At 36.1% G+C, this 24,901-nt stretch overlaps 1 protein-coding gene across 1 annotated transcript in view; it reads left to right on the plus strand.

Annotated features, from left to right (window-relative positions):
* Positions 1 to 2,897, plus strand: part of LOC107465930 (uncharacterized) — a 5,458-nt gene extending 2,561 nt beyond the window's left edge. Inside the window, exons 4-7 of the mRNA XM_052254301.1 lie at positions 7 to 99; positions 1,756 to 1,809; positions 1,934 to 2,080; positions 2,353 to 2,897. Of these exons, the coding sequence (XP_052110261.1) occupies positions 7 to 99; positions 1,756 to 1,809; positions 1,934 to 2,080; positions 2,353 to 2,730 (672 nt within the window). The 3' untranslated portion in view covers positions 2,731 to 2,897. The remainder of the gene's footprint in view (positions 1 to 6; positions 100 to 1,755; positions 1,810 to 1,933; positions 2,081 to 2,352) is intronic.
* Positions 2,898 to 24,901: the final 22,004 nt, after the last annotated feature.

Consider the following 24,901-nt stretch of genomic DNA (forward strand, 5'->3'; position numbering starts at 1 on the left):
TCAATTCAAGCAATGAACGAATTCAGTCTTTCTCAAATTTGGATTTTATCAGGATCTTTCGACGGCCCTGATCTAAATAGCATCGAAGCTGGATGGCAGGTACTCTTTCTAATTCCAAAATACTAGTTTATTTTTCCTTTCTTTTTTTTGTAACGTTGAATAAAGTATTATTTTTGTCTTTAATATTTGTGATAAGTTTTAAAGTTATTTTTTAACATTTAAATTATTTTATTTAAATTTTTAATATTTTAAAATCATCTCAATATTATCTTGTCATTAATAATCTGTTAGTAGGGTAGCCTTTCAAAATATATTATTGATGTCAACTTTTTAAAGTCATTAATTAATATTATTAAAAGTATGTCATGATTATATGTATAACAACAATAAAACTTTCTCTCATTAGCTGAGGTGAGCTTAATATATATTTTAATTGATATTACCAATAAAAAGAATTAAATATAAGAGTAAAGTATCGTTTTTGTCTTTAACGTTTAGGATAAGTCCCAAAATTGTCTCTAACATTTTAATCGTCCTATTTAAATCCCTAACGTTTTAAAATTGACTCAATGTTGTCCTGCTGTTAGGGATCTGTTAACAGAATTGACGGCGAGACAAAAATATTGAGGATAAAAATGATATTTTAAAATAAATTTTAATTTTATTCTTCAATAATATCAATAATTTATGATAGATAAATATTTAATTATTTTTTAATCACATCTAAAAAAATTACTCTTAATCACATTATTTTTATTTTAAATAATTTTTATTTCAATTTTACTCTTAATCATATTACTTTTATTCTAAGTAAAATTACTTTTGATTACGAGTAAAATTAAAAAATTAAATAATTATTTATCATAAAAAAATAATATTATTGAAGGATTAAATTAAAATTTATTTAAAAGTTAAAAATAAAATTTAATTAAATTAAATATTAAAAGAATTGAGTATATTAAAGACAAAAAGATATATTTATTTAGATTTTATTTTATATGTACTATTCCCTTTTTTTTCTTTTTTTTCCTAAAAATTGATCTACTAGTTATTCTATAAGTATAAGTAAAAATTTTAAATTCGTAATACAATTCATTTTTTTAAAATTTGCTATCCTTTTACTTGATTTGGTAATTCTTCTAAGAGTAATTTATTATTTTTGTCTACAACATTTTCGTTGTATTTAAGTTTTTATTGTTTCGAAATCGTCTCAATGTTATTCTTCCATCGATTCTGTTAATAGATTATTAATGACAGGACAACATTAAGACGATTTTAAAACACTAGAAATTTAAATAAAACGATTTAAACGTTAGAAATAACTTTAAAATTTACTCTAGACATTGCAAACAAAAATGATACTTTACTCTTTTAATGCCTATATCGATGATAATAGTAAGTATCTGTATTTTATAATGATTTTGTTTGGTAGACAATAATTTTCATAAATAATGTAAACAATAAGCTTTAAAATTAGTCCTATAAAATAAAAAACACACTATACTCTTACAAAAATCACGGAAATAAAAAAAAGTTACCGTATATATAAATGCACTCACTAAACTCATTGTCTACCTGTACTTTTTCATTTTATAAACATTTCTGCTAACTTTGAAAAGTAGTAATTTCTAAACTTTTGATTTTTTTTACTGGTCGAAATAATGTTTTTCTATAATAGTGGCAAGTGCTTTATAAATATTTCTGCTAACTTTACAAAGTAGTAATTTTTAAAACTTCGATTATTTTACTAGTCAGGTCAGTCCAGAGCTCTATGGTGACAACAGACCCAGATTATTTACTTATTGGACGGTAGCCATTTCTTTTCTTTTTCTCCTTAAATATTGTGACAAACTGTTTTTTTTCTAATTCAATAATGTTATCCACGTTTTTGGGAGGTCAACAATTTAATTATAAAAGTTGACGTTTGATGCAGAGTGATTCGTATCAACAAACCGGATGCTACAACCTTCTTTGTTCGGGTTTTATCCAAACAAATAGTAAGATTGCCATTGGAGCAGCCATCTCTCCTGTCTCTTCTTTTGCTGGCAGCCAATATGACATTACCATCCTCATCTGGAAGGTCAATATTTCATCCACTTACACTTATTAGACAATCTTTTACATGTGGCTCATCCCTTTTATATTTATTGGATACTATCTTTTTTTTTTTTTAATTTCTATAAAATGAAGCGTGATCTTTATAATATATTTCATGATAATGAGGCGATAATTAATTTCTATAAAGTCATTTTTATCACTATTCAATAATTTAACATGCATTACATATAAAATGTATGTTCTCTTAGCTTTTTCACATTATTTTGGTGTTGTGATTTGTGAATACTAATATAGGATCCAAAAGCTGGGAATTGGTGGATGAGCTTTGGTGACAACACACTGGTTGGGTACTGGCCGGCCGAGCTATTCACGCACTTGGCTGATCACGCCACTATGGTGGAGTGGGGCGGCGAGGTGGTGAACATGCGAACCAATGGCCAGCACACCGAAACCCAGATGGGCTCCGGCCACTTCGCCAGGGAGAGCTTCGGAAAATCAAGCTACTTTCGGAACCTTCAGATTGTGGACACTGATAACAGCCTAATGAATGTGCAGGGCATCTCAACTTTGGCTGAAAACACCAATTGTTATGATATTAAGAGCTCTTATAGCAATGAATGGGGCACATACTTCTACTATGGTGGGCCTGGGAACAATCCTCAATGCCCATGAATTTTACTTAGTAGTGATCTTTACTTACATATGTTTCAGGTGTGTACACTTAGAGATAGTTTTGGTTTCAAATTAAATTCGTCCAGGATGAAGTAATAACTTTTAATTACATTCTTTACTTGTATGTAATTACCATATTTTAAATTCCATGTTATTGTTTATGTAAATATCGAGTAATTAGTGAATAATTAGTAAATAAATTAATTATTAATTAAATAAATTAAAAAATAGAATTTTTTTTTATTTAGTGAGGTAGAACTAATTAAAATATGAATTTTGACATTAATTTTAAAAAATTTGGCTCAAGATTAGGCCGAACAAGTCGAACCGGACCCGTATTGGACCTAAGGCCCAACCGAATCCCTTAATATAAATGAGCTTCAGCTCATTCCTCTTTCTTCTTCATGTAGACGTTGAAGAACACAACCAAGGGGGAGGAGAAGATTGTAAACCCTTGGTCTTGTTTCCATCTTCCATAACTTCTCACTCCGAGATCTGATCGCCGCACCGTTTGTGAATTGTGTTGCATTGGTTTGTGAGATTGTATATGATGACAATGCTAAGAACTGGGTATTTGCATGTGATGGAAGAGATGAAATAGGTATGAGACTGTGTACATAATTAGTGCTGAAATTAGGGTGTGAGTTATTGCTTTTTGAAAGAAATTTGGTAAAATAAAGGTTTAAGGATCTTTGTGAAAAATTGATTTTTAGCTGAACTTCGGTGAGCCATAACTCAGCTTCCGGACCCTCAAATTGTTTCAAACTCAGTTCATATGAAAATTGGGTACGTAAAGTTTACGTCGTTCGAAGAACAAATGAAAAATGTTTTAAAACAAAAACGTTATGCCGGGGGAAGTTCGGAGGGCAAGGCTAAAATTTAGCAACATTCAGCATTTTTGTCAATCTGCAGATCTTGCGTACGCGACCAATGCACGCGACGCGACCAACCCTTTCAGGTTGGGCATCTCGTCTACGCGAGCAGGGTGCTTGCATACGCAAGTGGGGAAAAACTCATCCACATGTACGCATAACCCCTGAAATCAGCAAAGTGAATTTTGTGTGTTAAAACATAATTTGAAACCTCTAAACTTCTATTTTTACTCTTTTAGACCCTAAGGATTAGTTTTAAGTGTAGAATGGGTGATGATATATGACTAATGAATTGAGAATGGCAAGGTTTTGACTTGAAAATGTGTTCGGATGGAAAGATGAGGACGGAGGATTCCCTCTCTTGTCATGATGGGGATGTGGGGAAGGTGGAAAGGCACTCTCTTTCATATTGTTTTCCCCGTATTCCACGCTCTTTCGATGTGGAAAGGTACTCTCCTTCGTATATCCTCCAGGAAAAGGTGGAAAGGCACGCTCCTTCGATGTGGAAAGGCACTCTCCTTCGTTTATGATTCTCCTAGAGATGCACAACCTAGAGACGCACAACCTAGAGACAAATGTCTGGGTTAGCTAGCAGATGTGTTGGGTTCTGGCGGCTTAACCAACACATGAGCTCACGGCCAGTAGGACAGGCATGTGTAAACCCCGAGTAATTATTGAATAATGATGAGCGGATAATTTATACGCTTTTTGGCATTGTTTTTAGGTAGTTTTTAGTAGGATCTAGCTACTCTTAGGGAAGTTTTCATTAGTTTTTATGCTAAATTCACATTTTTGGACTTTACTATGAGTTTGTGTGATTTTTTATGATTTCAGGTAATTTTTGGCCGAAATTGAGGGACCTGAGCAAAACTCTGATAAAAGGCTGACAAAGGACTGCTGATGCTGTTGGATTCTGACCTCCCTGCACTCGAAATATATTTTCTGGAGCTACAAAACTCCAAATGGCGCGCTCTCAAAGGAGTTGGAAAGTAGACATCCAGAGCTTTCTAGAAATATATAATAGTTTATACTTTGTTCGAAATTTGATGACGTAAAATGGCGCTCAACGCCAGTTCCATGCTGCATTTTGGAGTCAAACGCCAGAAACACGTCACGAACCAGAGTTGAACGCCAGAAACACGTTACAACTTGGCGTTCAACTCCAAAAGAAGCCTCAGCTCATGTAAAGATCAAGCTCAGCCCAAACACACACCAAGTGGGCCCCGGAAGTGGATTTATGCATCAATTACTTACTTACGTAAACCCTAGTAGCTAGTTTAGTATAAATAGGACGTTTTACTATTGTATTAGACATCTTTGGTCTCAGTTTTATTTTATTATTCATCTGAGGAGACCATTGATCACGTTTTGGGGGCTGGCTATTCAGCCATGCTTGAACCTTCATCACTTATGTATTTTCAATGGTGGAGTTTCTACACACCATAGATTAAGGGTGTGGAGCTCTGGTGTACCTCAAGTTTCAATGCAATTACTACTATTTTCTATTCAATTCCGCTTGTTCTTATTCTAAGATATTCGTTGCACTTCAACATGATGAATGTGATGATCCGTGACACTCATCATCATTCTCACCTATGAACGCGTGACTGACAACCACTTCAGTTCTACCTTAGACCGGGCGCATATCTCTTGGATTCCTTAATCAGAATCTTCGTGGTATAAGCTAGAATTGATGGCGGCATTCATGGGAATCCGGAAAGTCTAACCTTGTCTGTGGTATTCCGAGTAGGATTCCGGGATTGAATGACTGTGACGAGCTTCAAACTCGCGATTGTTGGGCGTGATAACAAACGCAAAAGAATCAAGGGATTCTATTCCAACATGATCGAGAACCGACAGATGATTAGCCGTGCTATGACATAGCATTTGGACCATTTTCACTGAGAGGATTGGATGTAGCCATTGACAACAGTGATGCCCTACATACAACTTGCCATGGAAAGGAATAAGAATGATTGAAGGAAGGCAGTAGGAAAGCAGAGATCCAACAGGGACAAGCATCTCCATATACTTATCGGAAATTCCCACCATTGAATTACATGAGTAACTCTATCTTTATTTTCTGTTTTATTTATTTACTATTTGAAAACTCCATAACATTTATTATCCGCTTAACTGAGATTTACAAGATGACCATAGCTTTCTTCATACCAACAATCTCCGTGGGATTGACCCTTACTCACGTAAGGTATTACTTGGACGACCCAGTACACTTGCTGGTTAGTTGTGCGGAATTGTGACTAAGTGTGATTCACGTTTGAGAGCGCTACCAAGTCTTTGGAGCCATTGTTGATGATCACAATTTCGTGCACCAAGTTTTTGGCGCGCATTGCCGGGGATTGTTCGAGTATGGACAACTGACGGTTCGTCTTGTTGCTCATATTAGGTAATTTTCTTTTTATTTTTCTTTTCAAAAAGTTTTCAAAAATATTTTTCAAAATTTTGTCTTTGTTTTCGAAAAATTATTCAAAATTTTTTAAGAATGAATTCTAGTGTTTCATAAAACATGTTTTAGCTTGGCTGGCTATTAAGCCATGTCTAACTCATAGGATTTTGATTGAGGACTATGAATTCATTACTTTTTTTTTCCAAAATATGTTTTCGAAAAATTTAGTAAGAAAATACAAAAAAAATCATAAAATCATAAAAACCAAAAATATTTTTTGTTTCTTGTTTGAGTTTTGTGTCATGTTTTAAGTTTGGTGTCAATTGCATATTTATCTTGTCCTTGCATTTTTCGAAAATTCATGCATTCATAGTGTTCTTCATGATCTTCAAGTTGTTCTTGGTAAGTCTTCTTGTTTGATCTTGATGTTTTCTTGTTTTGTGTCTTTTATTGTTTTTCATATGCATTTTTGCATTCATAGTGTCTATGCATTAAAGATTTCTTCAAAAAATATCTTTTCTTTTTTTTTTCTCAAAATTTCGAAAATTTGGGTTGACTTAGTCAAAAATTTTTAAAATTAGTTATTTCTTGTAAGTCAAGTCAAATTTTCAAAATTTTAAAAATCTTATCTTGTCAAAACTTCTTCAAAAATCAAATCTTTTTCATTTTTTTATTAATTTTCGAAATTTATTTTTTTTAAATTATTTTTCAAAAATCTTTTTCTTAATTCTATCTTTATTTTTGAAAATTATGCTAACAATTAATATGATTGATTCAAAAATTTGAAGTTTGTTATTTTCTTGTTAAGAAAGGTTCAATCTTTAAATTCTAGAATCATATCTTTTAGTTTCTTGTTAGTCAAGTAATCAATTTTAATTTTAAAATTAAAAATCTTTTCTAACCATATCTTTTTAATCATATCTTTTTATCTTATCTTTTATATCTTTTTTCCAAAATTTGATTTCAAAATATCTTTTCTAACTTCTTATCTTCTTATCTTCTTATCTTTTCAAATTTGATTTTAATATCTTTTTCAACTAACTAATTGTTTTTTTGTTTGTTTCTTATCTTTTTCAAAACCAACTAACTACTTTTCCCTCTCTAATTTTCGAAAATATCTCATCCCATTTTCAAAATTCTTTTTAACTTAATTAATTGTTTTAAATTTAAATTTTAATTTTAATTCTTCCTTTAATTTTCGAAAATCAGTTAACTCCTTTTTAAAATTAATTTTTGAATTCTTTCTCTCTCATCTTCTTCTATTTATTTATTTATTTACTAACACCTCTCTTCACTTCTCTTCATCTCAAATCACTTCCTCTATCCTTACCCTTGTGTTTGGATTCTCCATTCTTCTTATTCTCTTTCTTCTTCTACTAATAATAAGGAACCTCTTTACTGTGACATAGAGGATTCCTCTTCCTTTTTCTGTTCTCTTCTTTCTCAAATGAGCAGGAACAAGGAGAAAGGCATTCTTGTTGAAGCTGATCCAGAACCTGAAAGGACTCTGAAGAGGAAACTAAGAGAAGCTAAATTACAACAATCCAGAGACAGCCTTACTGAAATTTTCGAACAAGAGAAGGAGATGGCAGCGGAACCTAACAACAATAATGCAAGGAGGATGCTTGGTGATTATACTACACCTAATTCTAAGTTTGATGGAAGAAGCATCTCAATCCCTACCGTTGGGGCAAACAATTTTGAGCTAAAACCTCAACTAGTTGCTCTAATGCAACAAAACTGCAAGTTTCATGGACTTCCATAAGAAGATCTCTATCAGTTTTTAACTGAGTTCTTGGAGATCTATGAGACTGTAAAGACGAATGGAATAGATCCTGAAGTCTACAGGCTCATGCTTTTCCCTTTTGCTGTAAGAGACAGAGCTAGAGCATGGTTGGACTCTCAACCTAAAGATAGCCTGGACTCCTGGGATAAGCTGGTCACGGCCTTCTTGGCTAAGTTCTTTCCTCCTCAAAAGCTGAGCAAGCTTAGAGTGGATGTTCAAACCTTCAAACAAAAAGATGGTGAATCTCTCTATGAAACTTGGGAAAGATACAAGCAGATGACCAAAAGATGTCCTTCTGACATGTTTTCAGAATGGACCATGATAGATATATTCTATTATGGTCTGTCTGAGTTCTCTAAGATGTCAATAGACCATTCTGCAGGTGGATCCATTCACCTAAAGAAAACGCCTGCAGAAGCTCAAGAATTTATTGACATAGTTGCAAATAACCAATTCATGTACACTTCTGAGAGAAATTTTGTGAATAATGGGACACCTCAAAGGAAGGGAATTCTTGAGATTGATGCTCTGAATGCCATATTGGCTCAGAACAAAATGTTGACTCAGCAATTCAACATGATTTCCCAAAGTCTGAATTGATGAAAAATGCATGCAACAGTACTAAAGAAGCATCTTCTGAAGAATAAGCTTATGATCCTGATAACCCTGCAATAGCAGAGGTAAATTACTTAGGTGAACCTTATGGAAACACCTATAATTCATCATGGAGAAATCATCCAAATTTCTCATGGAAGGATCAACAAAAGCCTCAACAAGGCTTTAATAATGGTGGAGGAAATAGGTTTAGCAATGGCAAGCCTTTTCCATCATCTTCTCAGCAACAGACAGAGAATTCTGAGCAAAGCACCTATAACTTAGCAAACTTAGTCTCTGATCTGTCTAAGGCCACTTTAAGTTTTATGAGTGAAACAAGGTCCTCCATTAGAAATCTAGAGGCACAAGTGGGCCAGCTGAGTAAGAAAATAATTGAAACTCCTCCTAGTACTCTCCCAAGCAATACTGAAGAGAATCCAAAAAGAGAGTGCAAGGCCATTGATATAATCAATATGGCCGAACTTAGAGAGGAAGGAGAGGACATGAATCCCAATGAGGAAGACCTCATGGGACGTCTCTCAAGCAAGAAGGAGTTCCCTATTGAGGACCCAAGGGAATCTAATGCTCATATAGAGACCATAGAGATCCCATTAAACTTCCTTCTACCATTCATGAGCTCTGAAGACTATTCTTCCTCTGAGGAGGATGAAGATGTAACTGGAGAGTGAGCTGCTCAATATTTAGGAGCCATCATGAAGCTAAATACCAAGTTATTTGGTAAGGAGAGGAAGCATGAAAAGCTTCTCTCAATACAGAGTCAAACAAAGCCCCCACAATCAAACTCTAAGTTTGGTGTTGAGAGGCCACAGCCAAACTCTAAGTTTGGTGTTGAATCCCTACATCCAAACTCTAAGTTTGGTGTTGGGAGTCTACAACATTGACCTGATCACCTGTGAGGCTCCATGAGAGCCCACTGTCAAGCTATTGATATTAAAGAAGTGCTTATTGGGAGGCAACCCAATTTTTATTTATCTAATTTTATTTTTATTTTTATTGTTCTTTTATGTTTTATTAGGTTCATGATCATGTGGAGTCATGAAAAAAATATTAAAATTAAAAACAGAATCAAAAATAGCAGAAGAAAAATCACACCCTGGAGGAAGGACTTACTGGCGTTTAAACGCCAGTAAGGAGCATCTGGCTGGCGTTCAACGCCAGAACAGAGCATGGATCTGGCACTGAACGCCATAAACATGCAGCAATCTGGCGTTTAAACGCCAGGATTGCACACTGAGGAAAGCTGGTGTTCAATGCCAGAAACATGCTGCAGATGGGCGTTGAACGCCCAGAACAAGCTTAGAGCTGGCGTTTAACGCCAGAAACAAGCATCAATATGGCGTTAAACGCCAGGATTGCACTTAGATGGCATTTTACATGCCTCATTGATGCAGGGATGTTAAATCCTTGACACCTCAAGATTTGTGGACCCCACAGGATCCCCACCTACCTCAATTCACCTTTTCTCTTCTCCACCAATCACCTCAATCTCTCTTCCCCATTACCTCTTCACCACTCACATCCATCATCTCTTTCCCACCCAAACCAACCCTCCATAGCCGAATACACACCTCTCCCCCTCTCCTCCATATCTTCTTCTTCTTCTTCTATTCTTTCTTGTTTTGCTCGAGGGTGAGCAACATTCCAAGTTTGGTGTGGTAAAAGCATAGCTTTTTGCTTTTCCATAACCATTGATGGCACCTAAGGCCAGAAAAACCTCAAAAAAAAAGAGAAGAAAAAAAAGGGAAGACAAAAACTTCCACCTTTAAATCATGGGAGATAGAGAGATTCATCTCAAGGGTCCATAGCTCAGTAGTAGAGCATTTGACTGCAAATCAAGAGATCCCTGAGATACCTCAGGGGATACATGTTCCCCCACATAATTATTGGGAGCAACTAAGGATAGGAGCACCAAAATCACTAGGGATCATGCAACAGAAGCAAGGAAGAGACACAAAGGAGCTCAAAAAGCACCATTGGTCCTTCAAAAGGCGCCACCGTCACTAAGGTGGACTCATTCCTTAACTTCCTTGTTCTTATCTCTCTGTTTTTTGATTTTTATGCTATATGTTTGTTTATGTTTTGTGTCTCTACCTCATGATCATTAGTATTGAGTAACTATGTCTTAAGGCTATGAATAATTCCATAAATCCTTCACCTCTCTTAAATGAAAAAAATGTTTCTAATTTAAAAGAACGAGAAGTACATGAATTTCAAAAATTATCCTTGAATTTAGTTGAATTATATTGATGTGGTGACAATACTCTTTGTTTTCTGAATGAATGCTTGAACAGTGCATATTTTTGATCTTGTTATTTATGAATGTTAAAATTGTTGGCTCTTGAAAGAATGATGAAAAAGAGAAATGTTATTGATTATCTGAAAAACCATGAAATTGATTCTTGAAGCAAGAAAAAGCAGTGAAAAACAAAAGCTTGCGAAAAAAAAAGTAGCAAAAAAAAAGAAATTTAGAAAGAAAAAGAAAAAGTAAGCAGAAAAAGCCAATAGCCCTTAAAACCAAAAGGCAAGGGTAAAAAGGATCCAAGGCTTTGAGCATCAATGGATAGGAGGGCCCAAGGAAATAAAATCCAGGCCTAAGCGGCTAAATCAAGCTGTCCCTAACCATGTGCTTGTGTCATGCAGGTCCAAGTGAAAAGCTTGAGACTGAGTGCTTAAAGTCGTGATCCAAAGCGAAAAGAGTGACCTTGGACACCTCTAACTGGGGACTTTAGCAAAGCTGAGTCACAATCTGAAAAGGTTCACCCGGTCATGTGTCTGTGGCATTTATGTATCCTGTAGTAATACTGGAAAACAAAGTGCTTAGGGCCACGGCCAAGACTCATAAAAGTAGCTGTGTTCAAGAATCAACATACTTAACTAGGAGAATCAATAACACTATCCGAAATTCTAAGTTTCTAGAGAAGCCAATCATTCTGAACTTCAAAGGAAAAAGTGAGATGCCAAAACTGTTCAGAAGCAAAAAGCTACAAGTCCCGCTCATCTAATTAAATTAATATTCATTGATATTTTTTCAGTTGCTTGGGGACAAGCAACAATTTAAGTTTGGTGTTGTGATGAGCGGATAATTTATATGCTTTTTGGCATTGTTTTTAGGTAGTTTTTAGAAGGATCTAGCTACTCTTAGGGATGTTTTCATTAGTTTTTATTCTAAATTCACATTTCTGGATTTTACTATGAGTTTGTGCGATTTTCTGTGATTACAGGTAATTTCTGGCTGAAATTGAGGGACCTGAGCAAAACTCTGATAAAAGGTTGACAAAGGACCGCTGATGTTGTTGGATTCTGACCTCCCTGCACTCGAAATGAATTTTCTGGAGCTATAAAACTCCAAATGGCACGCTCTCAACGGCGTTGGAAAGTAGACATCCAGAGCTTTCCAGCAACATATAATAGTCCATACTTTGTTCGAGATTTGATGACGTAAATTGGCGCTCAACGCTAGTTCCATGCTGCATTCTCGAGTCAAACGCCAGAAACATGTCACGAACCAGAGTTGAATGCCAGAAACACGTTACAACTTGGCGATCAACTTCAAAAGAAGCCTCAGCTCGTGTAAAGATCAAGCTCAGCCCAAACACACACCAAGTGGGTCCCAGAAGTGGATTTATGCATCAATTACTTACTTCTGTAAACCCTAGTAGCTAGTTTAGTATAAATAGGACGTTTTACTATTGTATTAGACATCTTTGGTCTCAGTTTTATTTTATTATTCATGTGAGGAGACTATTGATCACGTTTTGGGGGCCAGCCATTCGGCCATGCCTGAACCTTCATCACTTATGTATTTTCAACGGTGGAGTTTCTACACACCATAGATTAAGGGTGTGGAGCTCTGGTGTACCTCAAGTTTCAATGCAATTACTACTATTTTCTATTTAATTCCGCTTGTTCTTATTCTAAGATATTTGTTGCACTTCAACATGATGAATGTGATGATCCGTGACACTCATCATCATTCTCACCTATGAACGCGTGACTGACAACCACTTCTGTTCTACCTTAGTCCGGGCGCATATCTCGTGGATTCCTTAATCAGAATCTTCGTGGTATAAGCTAGAATTGATGGTGGCATTCATGGGAATCCGGAAAGTCTAACCTTGTCTATGGTATTCGGAGTAGGATTCCGGGATTGAATGACTGTGACGAGCTTCAAACTCGCGATTGTTGGGCATGATGACAAACGCAAAAGAATCAAGGGATTCTATTCCAACATGATCGAGAACCGAGAGATGATTAGCCGTGCTATGACAGAGCATTTGGACCATTTTCACTGAGAGGATGTGATGTAGCCATTGACAACGGTGATGCCCTACATACAGCTTGCCATGGAAAGGAATAAGAAGGATTGAAGGAAGGCAGTAGGAAAGCAGAGATCCAACAGGGACAAGCATCTCCATACACTTATCTGAAATTCCCACCATTGAATTACATGAGTAACTCTATCTTTATTTTCTGTTTTATTTATTTACTATTTGAAAACTCCATAACATTTATTATCCGCCTAACTGAGATTTACAAGATGACCATAGCTTGCTTCATACCAACAATCTCCATGGGATCGACCCTTACTCACGTAAGGTATTACTTGGACGACCCAGTACACTTGCTGGTTAGTTGTGCGGAATTGTGACTAAGTGTGATTCACGTTTGAGAGCGCTACCAAGTCTTTGGAGCCATTGTTGATGATCACAATTTTGTGCACCAAATAATTAGCTAATAAACTAATTATTAATCTAAGAAATTAGAAAATAAAATTTTATAGTTTAATGGAGTAGAGAAAATTAAAATAAAAATTTTGACACTAATTTTAAAAGATTTGGCCCAATATTGGGCTTAACGGGCCGAACCAAACGAACCGCGCCAAGCCCAACCTGCAAGTCACACTCACTTAAATAAAACCCTTTTTCCCTTCACCATTCACCAAGAACGCTGAAGCAAGTTCACGGAGGAAAGAACTTGAGAAAATAACATAACCCTCTACTAGATTTCAACTTCATATAAGTTTTGATCCGGAGCTCCAATTGACGAGCCGTCAGTGGCCACACGTTCGTCTCGGAATCCTTTACAAAACCCACCCAACAACTGGTAAGAAACTTGAGTTTTCTCACCTAGATTTTTTCATCTCAGTTTCAAAAGTTGTTGAGTTTTGGTATTGAGAATTTGTTGAATTTTGGTGTTTAGGAGCAAATTAGCTTTGTGGATTTGCTGGGTTCTATCCTAAACTTTCGTCGGTAAGGTGAGGAACATTTAATCCTTGTCAAGTTATCTAATTAGTGAACCCTATGATAAATTTTAGCGTTGTTTGGTGAAATTAGATTGACTTGTGTATTTTCAAAAATAAATTAGTGGTATTGGAGACTTGAAGATGGCTTTGGAGGCTGGAAAAATCTGTTTGGTGAGGTCTTGGAGCCTTGGACTATTGAGGAACGGTGAAAAATGGTGATGTTCTGGGTTTATTGGAAAATCGTTCAAGGTATGGTATTGGTTTCTCGTATTTAATATGTGAGGTTTTGTGAAAACATAGGCTAGTTAACCATAAGTTAGGTTGAAGCATGTATGTATATATGTTTGGAGTTAGTAATCTTAATAAAATGTCACGTTATCTTGAAATTGGGTTGTTGATTGGCAATTATGTTGAGGATTGATGAGAATTGTGAATTGTGATAGTTGATGAGGATATTGAATGATGATGATGATAGTAAGATGACTTCTGAATTGTGTTGTATTGATTTATGAAATTGTATATGATAAAAATACTAGAAATTGGGTGTTTACATGTGATGGAAGAGACGAAATAGGTATAAGATTATTTTATACATGATTAGTGCTTATTTGGGGTGTGAGTTATTGGTTTTTGAAAGAAACTTGGTGAAAATAGAGGTTTTAGATTTGTTGAGAAAAATTGGTTTTTGACCAAACTTTGGCAAGCCATAATTTGACTTCCAGACCCTCAAATGGTTTTAAACTTGTTTCATATAAAAATTGGGTTCGTGAAGTTTACGCAGTTTGAAGAACGGATGAAAAATGTTTTAAAATGAAAGAGTTATGTCCATCGGAAATTTAGTGCAAAAAGTGAAGGATGGTCTAGAGTAACTGAATTGAGATGTTAATGATGAGATTAGGGATGACTATGTGTGGCCAGAATGGTCGAGATGTGTGTGTGGCCAGAATGGTCGAGATATGTGTGTGGTCGAAATGGTCGAGAGGGCAAGATTTGGATGCGATCCCGCTTGCTTGATAACTTCAACAATGCATTTGGATGGCAGGTTGAGGACAGAAATTCCCTCTTTTGTCGTGATGAAGGTGTGGGAAAAGTAGAAGGGCACTCTCTTTTGTATTGTTTCCCCCACATTTTTCTCTTGTTGCAAGGTAGAAAGGCACGCTCTTTCGATGTGGAAAGGCACTCTCCTTCGTATCTCCTCCAGGAGAAGGTGGAAAGACACACTCCTTTGATGTGAAAAGGCACTCTCATTCGTTTATGATCCTCCTGGAGATGCACAACCTAGAGACCAATGTCTGGGTTAGCTACCAGATGTGTCCGGTTCTGGTAAAGTAACCGACATGTAAGCTCACAGCCAGTAGGACAGGCATGCATCATGTTGCACTTGTTTGCTTTCTTTGGGTGTGCATAATTGTTTCGGTTTGCCTATCTGATGAATTCTGTTTAACTGATGACTGTGATACTTGCTGTAACTATTCTTTAAATGTGTTTTCCTTGTATTTGCTTGTGTTTTTTATTGTCTTTCTGTTTTGAGTACCATGGTGGTAGACAGATGGTGTTTTTTATTGTCATCCTATACAATATTGTTGTTTTTTCAGATGCAGGTTGAGAAGCACCACTCTGTATTCTAGAGACTCTGATGAAGCGAAGAACTCTTGGGACTCAGAGTTGTATTTTTTCTTATATCTATATATGTATTTAGATTCTCCATCTTGTATTTTATATTTGTCTCTCTTAGAGGTTAGCTCGGAGAAACTAGTTGTCAGTTTTCTGTTTTGGCTTACTCTTGGGTTTATTTGTATATATGTATATGTATATGCTCTGGCCAATTTAAACTTTGTGAGCCGAGTCAGGAGCTTTGTTGTCTATATCCTTGAAAATCTTCTAGTGTGTATATATATACCTTTGCATTTTTACTCTTAACATATCCGGTTTACGTTTATCGTTCACGTGAGTGTTACGACTTTTATTTGTTTTAAACTTTTCTTCACAAGCTTCTTGTTAAAATTCCTTTCAACTATTATTATATATACATATTTTATTTTTAGAGGTCGTAATACCTTGCCACCTCAGTTTTATGACTTAAGCATAAGATTTTGTGTGGTAGGGTGTTACAACATGCATTATGTTGCATTTGTTTGCTTGTTTGGGTGTGCATGATTGTTTTGGTATGCCTATCTGATAAATTCTGTTTAACTGATAACTGTGATACTTGTTGTAACTATTCTTGAAATATGACTGCCATGTATTTGCTTGCGTTTGTGATTGTCTTTCTGTTTTGAGTACTGTGGTGGTGGACTAATAAAAATGATGATTTGTTTTGAAATGGATGGAGGCTGCATTAGGTTTATTTCGGCCAGAGGCCGAACTGGTTTGATTTGGGCCATAGGCCGTGACTGGTTGGGTCAATGGTAAGGGTTAGAGTTAAATGAGATAGGGAGTAAACTGCAGTGTTAGAGACATATTGTTATTTCTGTACCTTAGAGAGTTCTACCAAATTTATGGTTCAGTTTATTTCTTTAAGTTTATAATTTGAGTGTTAGCATTCTAGGATTGCCTCTGGCTTTTGCGGGACCTTATTTATTATATATGTGGGCACCTTAACCATACTGAGCAACCCCAGTTCTCACCCCATACGATATTGTTGTTTTTCAAATGTAGGTCATGATGCACCTCGGTGAGCATTTTGAGTTCCCTCTGCAAGCAAAGTTGTTTATCCAGGGATTACTGTATTTTATTTTATGCTTTGTATATATGTTTATAGAATCTCCACCCTTATATTTTGTATTTTGTCCCTCCTAGAGGTTGACTTGGAGAAACAGGTATTTTGTCATATAATTGGGGTTACTTTTTTGGGTTATATATATGTGTATATGTATATATTTGCTTTGGCCAGTTCTAGCTTCGCGAGCTGAGTCAGAAGCCTTGCTATATGTAACTTTGGAATTCTTCTCTCATATTTGTCGCTTAAGCGAGTGATGCAATTTTTCTTTTCAATGCTTTGCTTAACTTTTCTTAACACTAAAGTTCCATTTCACCTATATTATATATATGATTTTACTTTAGAGGTCGTAATACCAAGCGACCTTAATTTTATGGCTTAAGCATAAGACTCTGTGTGGTTGGGTGTTACATTATGCTATCAGAGCAGTTCGTTCCCGTAGAGCCAAGGGAATGGACTGACTATGCTTCTGAGCATACTCTGGCTGTGTGTACACGCTATTTAGGATGTATATTTGACATATATAGCATAAATGTTTGAAAGAGCAAAACCGTCGACTAAGAATTTCTTCTCGGTAAAAGAGAAATAACATCGTTGCAAGTATAGTTCCCAACCGACAAGCAATGCTCAATCAAAGTTTTAATGTTTGGTTGTCACATAGTTTAGTTTACATCATGCTTTAGTTGGTTTCTAGAGAGAGAAGCTCTCTCTTCTCTCTAGAATTAGGTTAGATCTAGATTAGGATTTCTTAGATCTAGGTTTAGTTCATGCTTTGATTTACTTTTCCTTTACAATTTCTTGTTCTTCTACCTTTCCTCTCTCTAGTTTTGTACTTTACTCCTTGTACTTGTTTACGTTGTTATTGATGCACTTTTGTTCCTCTTATTTTCCTTTAATGCAATTTGAGTTTGCTTTCTTTTATTGTTGATTTGCTTTATTGTTGTTAATTCCTTGCAATTGATAGTGTATATCTACTTTTCTTGCAATTTGATTTTACCTTCCTTTTATGCATTCTAAGTGTTTTATTAAATGCTTGGAAGGATGCTAGAGTAGATTTTTCTACCATTGGCCTAGGGGTTGGATAATTAGAGACTCTTGAGTTATTAAACTCTTTTGTTGATTAATAATAGAAAGTTGCTAGTTGATTTGAATTCCACTAAAGCTAGTCTTTCCTTAGGAGTTTGACTAGGACTTGAGGACTCAAATTGATTATCTCCACTTGACTTTCCTTCATAGTTAGAGGTTAACTAAGTGGAGTAATGGACAATTCTTGTCACAATTGATGATGATAATGAGGATAGGACTTCTAATTCTCATTCCTTCCCAAGAGCTTTTTACATTTGAGCTTCATTTACCTTCTTGCCATTTATCTTTCTTGTCCTTTATCCAAAACCCCAAAATACTTGTCCCATAACTAATAGCGAGAACACTTTCCTGTAATTCCTTTAAGAGACAACCCGAGATTTGAATATGATAAACCCCATTTTTAGGGTTTTTCCTGTGCTTAATATAGTGGATTTTATCCAGTATTCTCACACTTATTCATACAATTCTCATGTTTTACGTTTTCCTTCCTGATTCTGTACTATGATTGAAAACATGCTTCTTTGGCCTTATATTTGCTAATATTAATTCTCCTTTATACCATTCGATGCCATGATCCGTGTGTTAAGTGTTTCAGGCTTCATAATACTTCGGTTATTTTTATTGGGGTTTGTTACTTGTGACAACCAAATTTTTGTATGAAAGGATTTTTTGTTGGTTTAGAAACTATACATGAAATGAGAATTTATTTGTGAATTCTATACCATCAAATTTTCATTCATCACTTACTAATTGAATTAGCAAAAGATAGCATCAATGGAAGTAATATTAACTAACAACTCTAGACCGCCAACATAAGTTGGGTATTCATGACTCAAGATTGTCTAATTCCTCTTTCCAAGCGAAGAATGCTCAAAAATCTACTCTAACATCCAACCAAGTATTTTGTAAAACACTTGGAACACATAAAAAGAAAGCATCATAAAAGTGTAAGAATAATAAATCTAACAACTACCCAATGCAAGGAATCAACAACAACAACTTAATTCAACAATAAAAGAATATCGAACATCAAATTGAATTAAATGAAATCCAAATCCAATAATGGTGTTCATAAAACAAAAGAGAGGCATAAAAAATGGAAATTAACACTACAAACCAAGAGAATGAAGATGTAGGAACAAGAAATTATAAAGAAAACTAGATGAGAACAAGAAATTAAACCTAGATCTAAGATGAAAAGTAACCTAAGAACCCTAATTCTAGAGAGAAGAGCTTCTCTCTTTAGAAAACTAACCTACATGATGCTAACCTAAAAGTAATTGCTCCCCCCTTGACCAATCTTCAATTTTGCATGAAATAGCTTCAGGGATGAGTTAGATTTAGGCCTGGGAAGCTCAGAAATCGCCCCCAACATTTTCACTTTAATGAGGTCACATGCTGGCTGTGACGTGTACGCATGGGCCACACGTACGCATCGCCTGGATGACCTCCTCTTCACGCGTGTGCATCTGTCATGCGTGCGCGTCGCTTTAAGCACTCCAAATCCTTGTTTTTCCATGAATTCTCCATCTTGCATGCTTTTCTCTTCACTTCTTCTATCCAATACTTGCCTTATGAATCTGAAATCACTCAACAAAGATATCAAGGCATTGAATGTAATAAAAGTGAATTAAATTTAGCTATTTTAAGGCCTAAAAAGCACTTTTTCACACTTAAGCATAGATTTAGGGAGAATTACAAAACCATGCTATTTCATTGAAAAAATGTGAGATAAGTTGATAACATCTCCTAAACTAAGCACAAGATAAACCACAAAATTGGGGTTTATCAAACCTCCCCACACTTAAACCAAGCATGTCCTCATGCTAAACTCAAGAAAGAGACAAAGGGTATCAACCTTTATTCAATGCAAGTAAACTATCTATATGCAATCTATCTACATGAATGCAAATACTTGGTCAAAATAAATCAATTTCCAAGAATACATATATAAGCATAAGGGATAAAGGTATTAACAACTGGTGGACGAAATTGTGATTTATGCTTGAATTGTTGTTCGAAATTAATTCCCCAGTAATGGCTCCAAAAAAAAAACTTGGTGCTCAATACCATGGTCTAAATATAACCTCACAACTTCGCTCAACTAACCAGCAAGTGTACTGGGTCGTCCAAGTAATACCTTACGTGAGTAAGGGTCGATCCCACAGAGATTGTTGGTATGAAGCAAGCTATGGTCATTGATAAACCTCTTTTTGACGGTTTATCTTGTATTGATTTTAAGAGATTTTATAACCTTTTACCCACATTTATCCATTAAAATAGCATGGTTTTATAACTTCTCCTTTAATTGTGTTTAAGAGTGAAAACATGCTTTTTAGGACTTAAAATAAATAAATTTAATTCACCTTGATTCCATTAGATGCCTTGATATGTTTGTTAAGTGATTTAAGGTTTAGGAGGCAAAGATTGGATCAAGGGAATGAAGAAAGAAAGCATGAAAAGTTGGAGAACTCATGAAGAAAAGAAAGAACCGGAAAGTTGTCAAGCCGACCTCTTCGTACTTAAATGACCATAACTTGAGCTACAGAGGTCCAAATGATGCGGTTTCAGTTGGGTTGGAAAGCTAACATCCGGGGCTTCACAACGATATAAGATTTGCCCTAGTTGCACCTTAGATAGGGACGCGTACATGCACTATACGCATACGCGTCGTTGTGCCACCTGGTTCACTTAATGCAATCCGTGGGCCAGCGAATTCTCAAGCCTTGTGGGCCCAATCCAACTGATAATTGTAATTCTTCATTTTGTTTTGGATAGATTGTTGTTCTTTTATTTCCTCTTTCAATAATGCAATTTGAGGTAGTTCATGATAATTGTGATTTCCTTGATTGTTGTTGTTAATTCTTTGCAATAATTGTTGTTAGATTTTATTCTTGTTATCAATTCACTATGCTTTTCTTATATGCCTTCCAAGTGTTTGATAAAATGCTTGGTTGGATTTTAATGTAGGTTTTGTTCCTTTTGGCCTAGGTAGAGTAATTAGTGACTCTTGAGTTATCTAATTCCTTTGTTGATTGATAATTAGAAGTTGCTAATTGATTTGAATGCCTCTAAAGCTAGTCTTTCCTTTAGGAGTTGATTAGGACTTGAGGAATCAAATTGATTCATCCACTTGACTTTCCTCCATGGTTAGAGGTTAACTAAGTGGGAGCAATACACAATTCTCATCACAATTGAGAAGGATAACTAGGATAGGACTTCTAGTTCTCATATCTTGCCAAGAGTTTTATTAGTTGTTAGTTTATTTTCTTTGCCATTTATATTTCTTGTCTAAAATCTCAAAAACCCCAAAACAACTCACAACCAATAACAAGACACTTTATTGTAATTCCTAGGGAGAACGATCCGAGGTTTAAATACTTCGGTTTATAGATTTTAGGGGTTTATACTTGTGACAAACAAATTTTTGCATGAGAGGATTATTGTTGGTTTAGAAACTATACTTTACAACGAGATTTCCTTAATTCTAAACCGTCAAAAATCCAATCATCAAAATGGCGCCGTTGCCGGGGAGTTGCAATGGTGTTGTGTTATTGGTTATTGTATTTATGTGAATAGTGTGAATATGTTTGCTTTTTGCTTCTTTGTTCGTTTTTAGTTTGTTCTCTTTATTTGTTACTATTTTTTGTTTTTGCCCTCTCTTACTATCATGAATTCTCACTTTGGCTATGAGTGTAGTTACAATTATGTTGTAGGTGATGAGAACTTCAATGAGGATGTGTATCAAGGATAGGACAATCAAAGGTTGGAGGAGCCATATGCATATGATCAATCCTCATGGCAACAACCCCCACCAATGCACTATGAAGAAGAGCCATTCTATGATGCATATCAATCCAATGGCTATGGTGAATCACCTTGTGACTTTCAAGAACCACCACCATATGCCTATGAACCATATCCTCAACATAACTCTCAACCATACTCACAAGCCCCTTCTTACCAACCACCTTCATATGACCCTAATCCATATCCATCCTACCAATAACCATATGAGCCATATGAACCACATATAGAGCCATCACCATTTCAACATCAATACTTTCAAAAGCCACCTCCTCCACATTATTACCAAGATGAACCACCTCTAATATATGAACATTTTCAACCATAAGATGAATACTACTTTCCACCACAACCTCACATGGAAGAATATTCATGTCCATCGATCCAAGACCCATATGATCCCTATCATGATATCCAAGCGGAACAAGAGTCAAGGGATCATCTCAAGGAAGCATTGGATCAATTTCAAGCAACCATGGAGTGTGTTGTGCAACAAGTGGAAAGAATGGAAAATATTGAACCACCACAACTCTACCAAGAAGAACCACCTTCCTATTATGAACCCTTTTTCCAAAATGATGAATCCTTTCATCCACCACAACCTCCAATGGATGAGACCCTTGGTGTTCTTGTTCAAGGGCAAGAAGAGATGAAAAGGGATGTGCAAGATTTCATGGCCGCCTTGGATGCGGTAACAAATCAATTAGCCTCCCAATGCTTGAACACTCAAGGAACTCCCATGGCTCAAGAAGAGCATACATGAAGGAGAGATTGGAAACTTCGGTGGGAAATGAAAGAAGTTGCTTTGTATTGGAAGAACTGGAGGAAGCTTTAATTGTTGAAGACACGGAAGAAGTGGTAGAAGACTTAGGAGATGCGGAGCCTCCATGGGAACATAGAATTGAAGAAAACCCCTCTAAGATGATTGAAATTGATGCTAGGGAGGAAAGTGCACACCTTCCAAGGCATATTTCATATGAAGACTTGAATGGGATAGAGAAAGAATTAAGTTCCCTTGGTGATGAAGATCAAGCATCAAGTCTTAGTGGTGAAGAATCCTTTGAGCATAAAGAACCTTCTCCGGTTGGATTTGAAAGCGTTGAGGAGGTGGAGGCAATCAAGGACGTTTACAAGGGAGTGGAGCTTACTAGCACATTGGAAATACCTCTCCCCAAGCCACCACTATCCACTCTCTCATTCAAGTGGGTAAATTCCTTATACTCAAGCTTTATTATTCCCCTTGAATATGGTTTGCTTGAAATGGATGGTCAACTTAGATATATTTGTGGCTTTAAGAGTAAAAAGGAGATGGTTAGTGGTTGGAAGCATCATCAAGCGAAAGATGTTTCTTGGTCGGCGTTGCAAATCAAGTCTCATTATGGTTGATGCATCAAACATGAGATATAAAGGTGGGAATAGTGCTTAAATAGATGGGTCTAGAAGGATGTTTGGTCACTTTGTTGAGAATTCACCTTGCTCGCCACCCACATGGATTAATGATAATCAACTTGGAGATGGGTGTGAAGACAAAATATGGGATCCGGGAACACATGAGGATCAACATTGGGAGCCCATGGTTTGTGAAGAACTCCATCAAAGCTTGGAGATATTAATCTTGAATGATGGAGCTTATTGGAAGTCCAAGCATTGGTGGAAGTTCCTAGATGAGTACAAGCACAAGCCACCTTGAGAGAAGCTCCCCATAAGTCCAACTTAAGGACAATAAACAAAAGTGCTAGGTGGGAGACAACCCACCATGGTAACTTCTTTTTATTTTCTCTTTTTGTAAATATTGGTAAAATTAGTTTAATTTCGTGTTTTGTTTAGTTAGTTGAGTATATTTGGTAGTTTAGTATGTTAAATAAGGTTTTATGTTGTTTTGGTAGCTGTTTGGAGGTTTGGAATGCTTGGGGTGCAAAAACATAGCAAAAAAAAAAAATTTGAAAAACAAAGCACCATCCACGCGTATGCGCACCGCGCGCGTACGCGTGCATCAAGCGTTTTCGACCATCCACGCGCATGCGTACATGGCGCGTACGCATGGATTGAGAAGTTCCACATTCCATACATTTTCCAGAGAGTTGTGCTTACGCCGCGCCAACGTTGTGCCTCTGGCACAAACACCACTTGCGCGCACGCGCACATGACGCGTACGCGCCACTCTCGAAATAAACTATCCGCGCGCGCGTGGCATGCGCGCGTACGCGTGGATAAGGGAAGCGAGAACATGATCTTCTGCCTTTGCCTTTTATATGATTACCTCTTCAGCGAGTGAGTACTCATATTATGCCTTCCTTTCAGTCCTCTGATCTTACCTTAGACCCTCCATGCTATGCGGGGAAGCGAGGTAAGGGCTAGCTTCTAATCTCCGATGATGCCAAGCGAGTTACATACTTTCAGCGAGCATAAATAACCTGTACATAAGAGCAAACGAGCTACATAGTTATCGCGAGTATAAAAGGGATCTTTCTTCCATCCATTTCTCTTCTTCTCCTCTTTCCATTTCTTTCCTTCTCCTTTCTTCTTCCCTTCTTCTACCCCTCATCCAACAAACACCATGGATAACCATTTATTTTAGTTAGTTAGTTAGTTTGTTAGATAGCTTTAGTTTAGTTTTCATTTTATTTTCTCCATTTTCATTATAAGTGTTGGCTTATTGATCTTGTTTACTACACATTGTTGCCTCTTATTGCGTAAATACTATTTTACTAGAATGAGTAAAGTGCATGCTTCTTTTGTGACATAGATTTTTATGCTAATGTGTGTTCTAAACCGCGCAATTTAGAATTCACACACCTATTTGTCATCAATGTCACACTAATTCCCTCACTCATTTCTAGTGATCTACCTTATTCCAACAATGTATGCTTCCTTGCTTTTATATCTTCTCATCTTATGGTGTTATATTTTTATTTCATTATGAATGCACCACAAGCAAACATGGAAGCAAGACTAAGAACACGTAGCAATCCAGAGATTCGCCATACCCCCTTGCTCATCTTGGAGTGCACCGAGGACGGTGCAAACTTTTAAGTGTGGGGAGGTCGTCCGACCGGTCGGCGATTTTAGGTGACAAGTTTCTAATTCCAACACTTTTGCATTTCATTCTAAGATTTTAGGATTTTTACTTGCATTTTCTTAGTTTTGCATATATATACAAAATAAGCTTAGTCAAAATAATGAAAATTTTCAAGGATTTCTATCTATAGGGCACCAATTGATTTGAGTGAAAACTTTTCATAGAACTTGCATGAATTATATATCTTGTGGATCATGTTTTTGAGCTAGGAACACAAGCAAGTGAGATTTGAGCCTAATGGTGTGGCTACATCTTATAACCACTTATTTTCCTTCTTGTGTGCATTATTCTCTTTCTATGAATGTAATCTTTGATTTGTTTGATCCTTTATATCCATTATTTTGTGTATTTATGCATTTATATGATTGAGGCCATCATTTCATTTAGCTCACTTACCCAAAAAGCCTTACCTTTTATCTTCCATTGTTAGCCAAATTTGAGCCTACGATTAACCCACTTGTTCTTAATTTTAGCACATTACAAGCCTAAAGCGGAAAACAATAAATGTCCTTAATTTGGATCTTTGATTAGCTTAGGCAAGTGTGTGTGAGTATCATT

The sequence above is a fragment of the Arachis duranensis genome, chromosome 9 (genome assembly GCF_000817695.3).
Source record: "Arachis duranensis cultivar V14167 chromosome 9, aradu.V14167.gnm2.J7QH, whole genome shotgun sequence".
Classification (NCBI taxonomy): Eukaryota; Viridiplantae; Streptophyta; class Magnoliopsida; order Fabales; family Fabaceae; genus Arachis; species Arachis duranensis.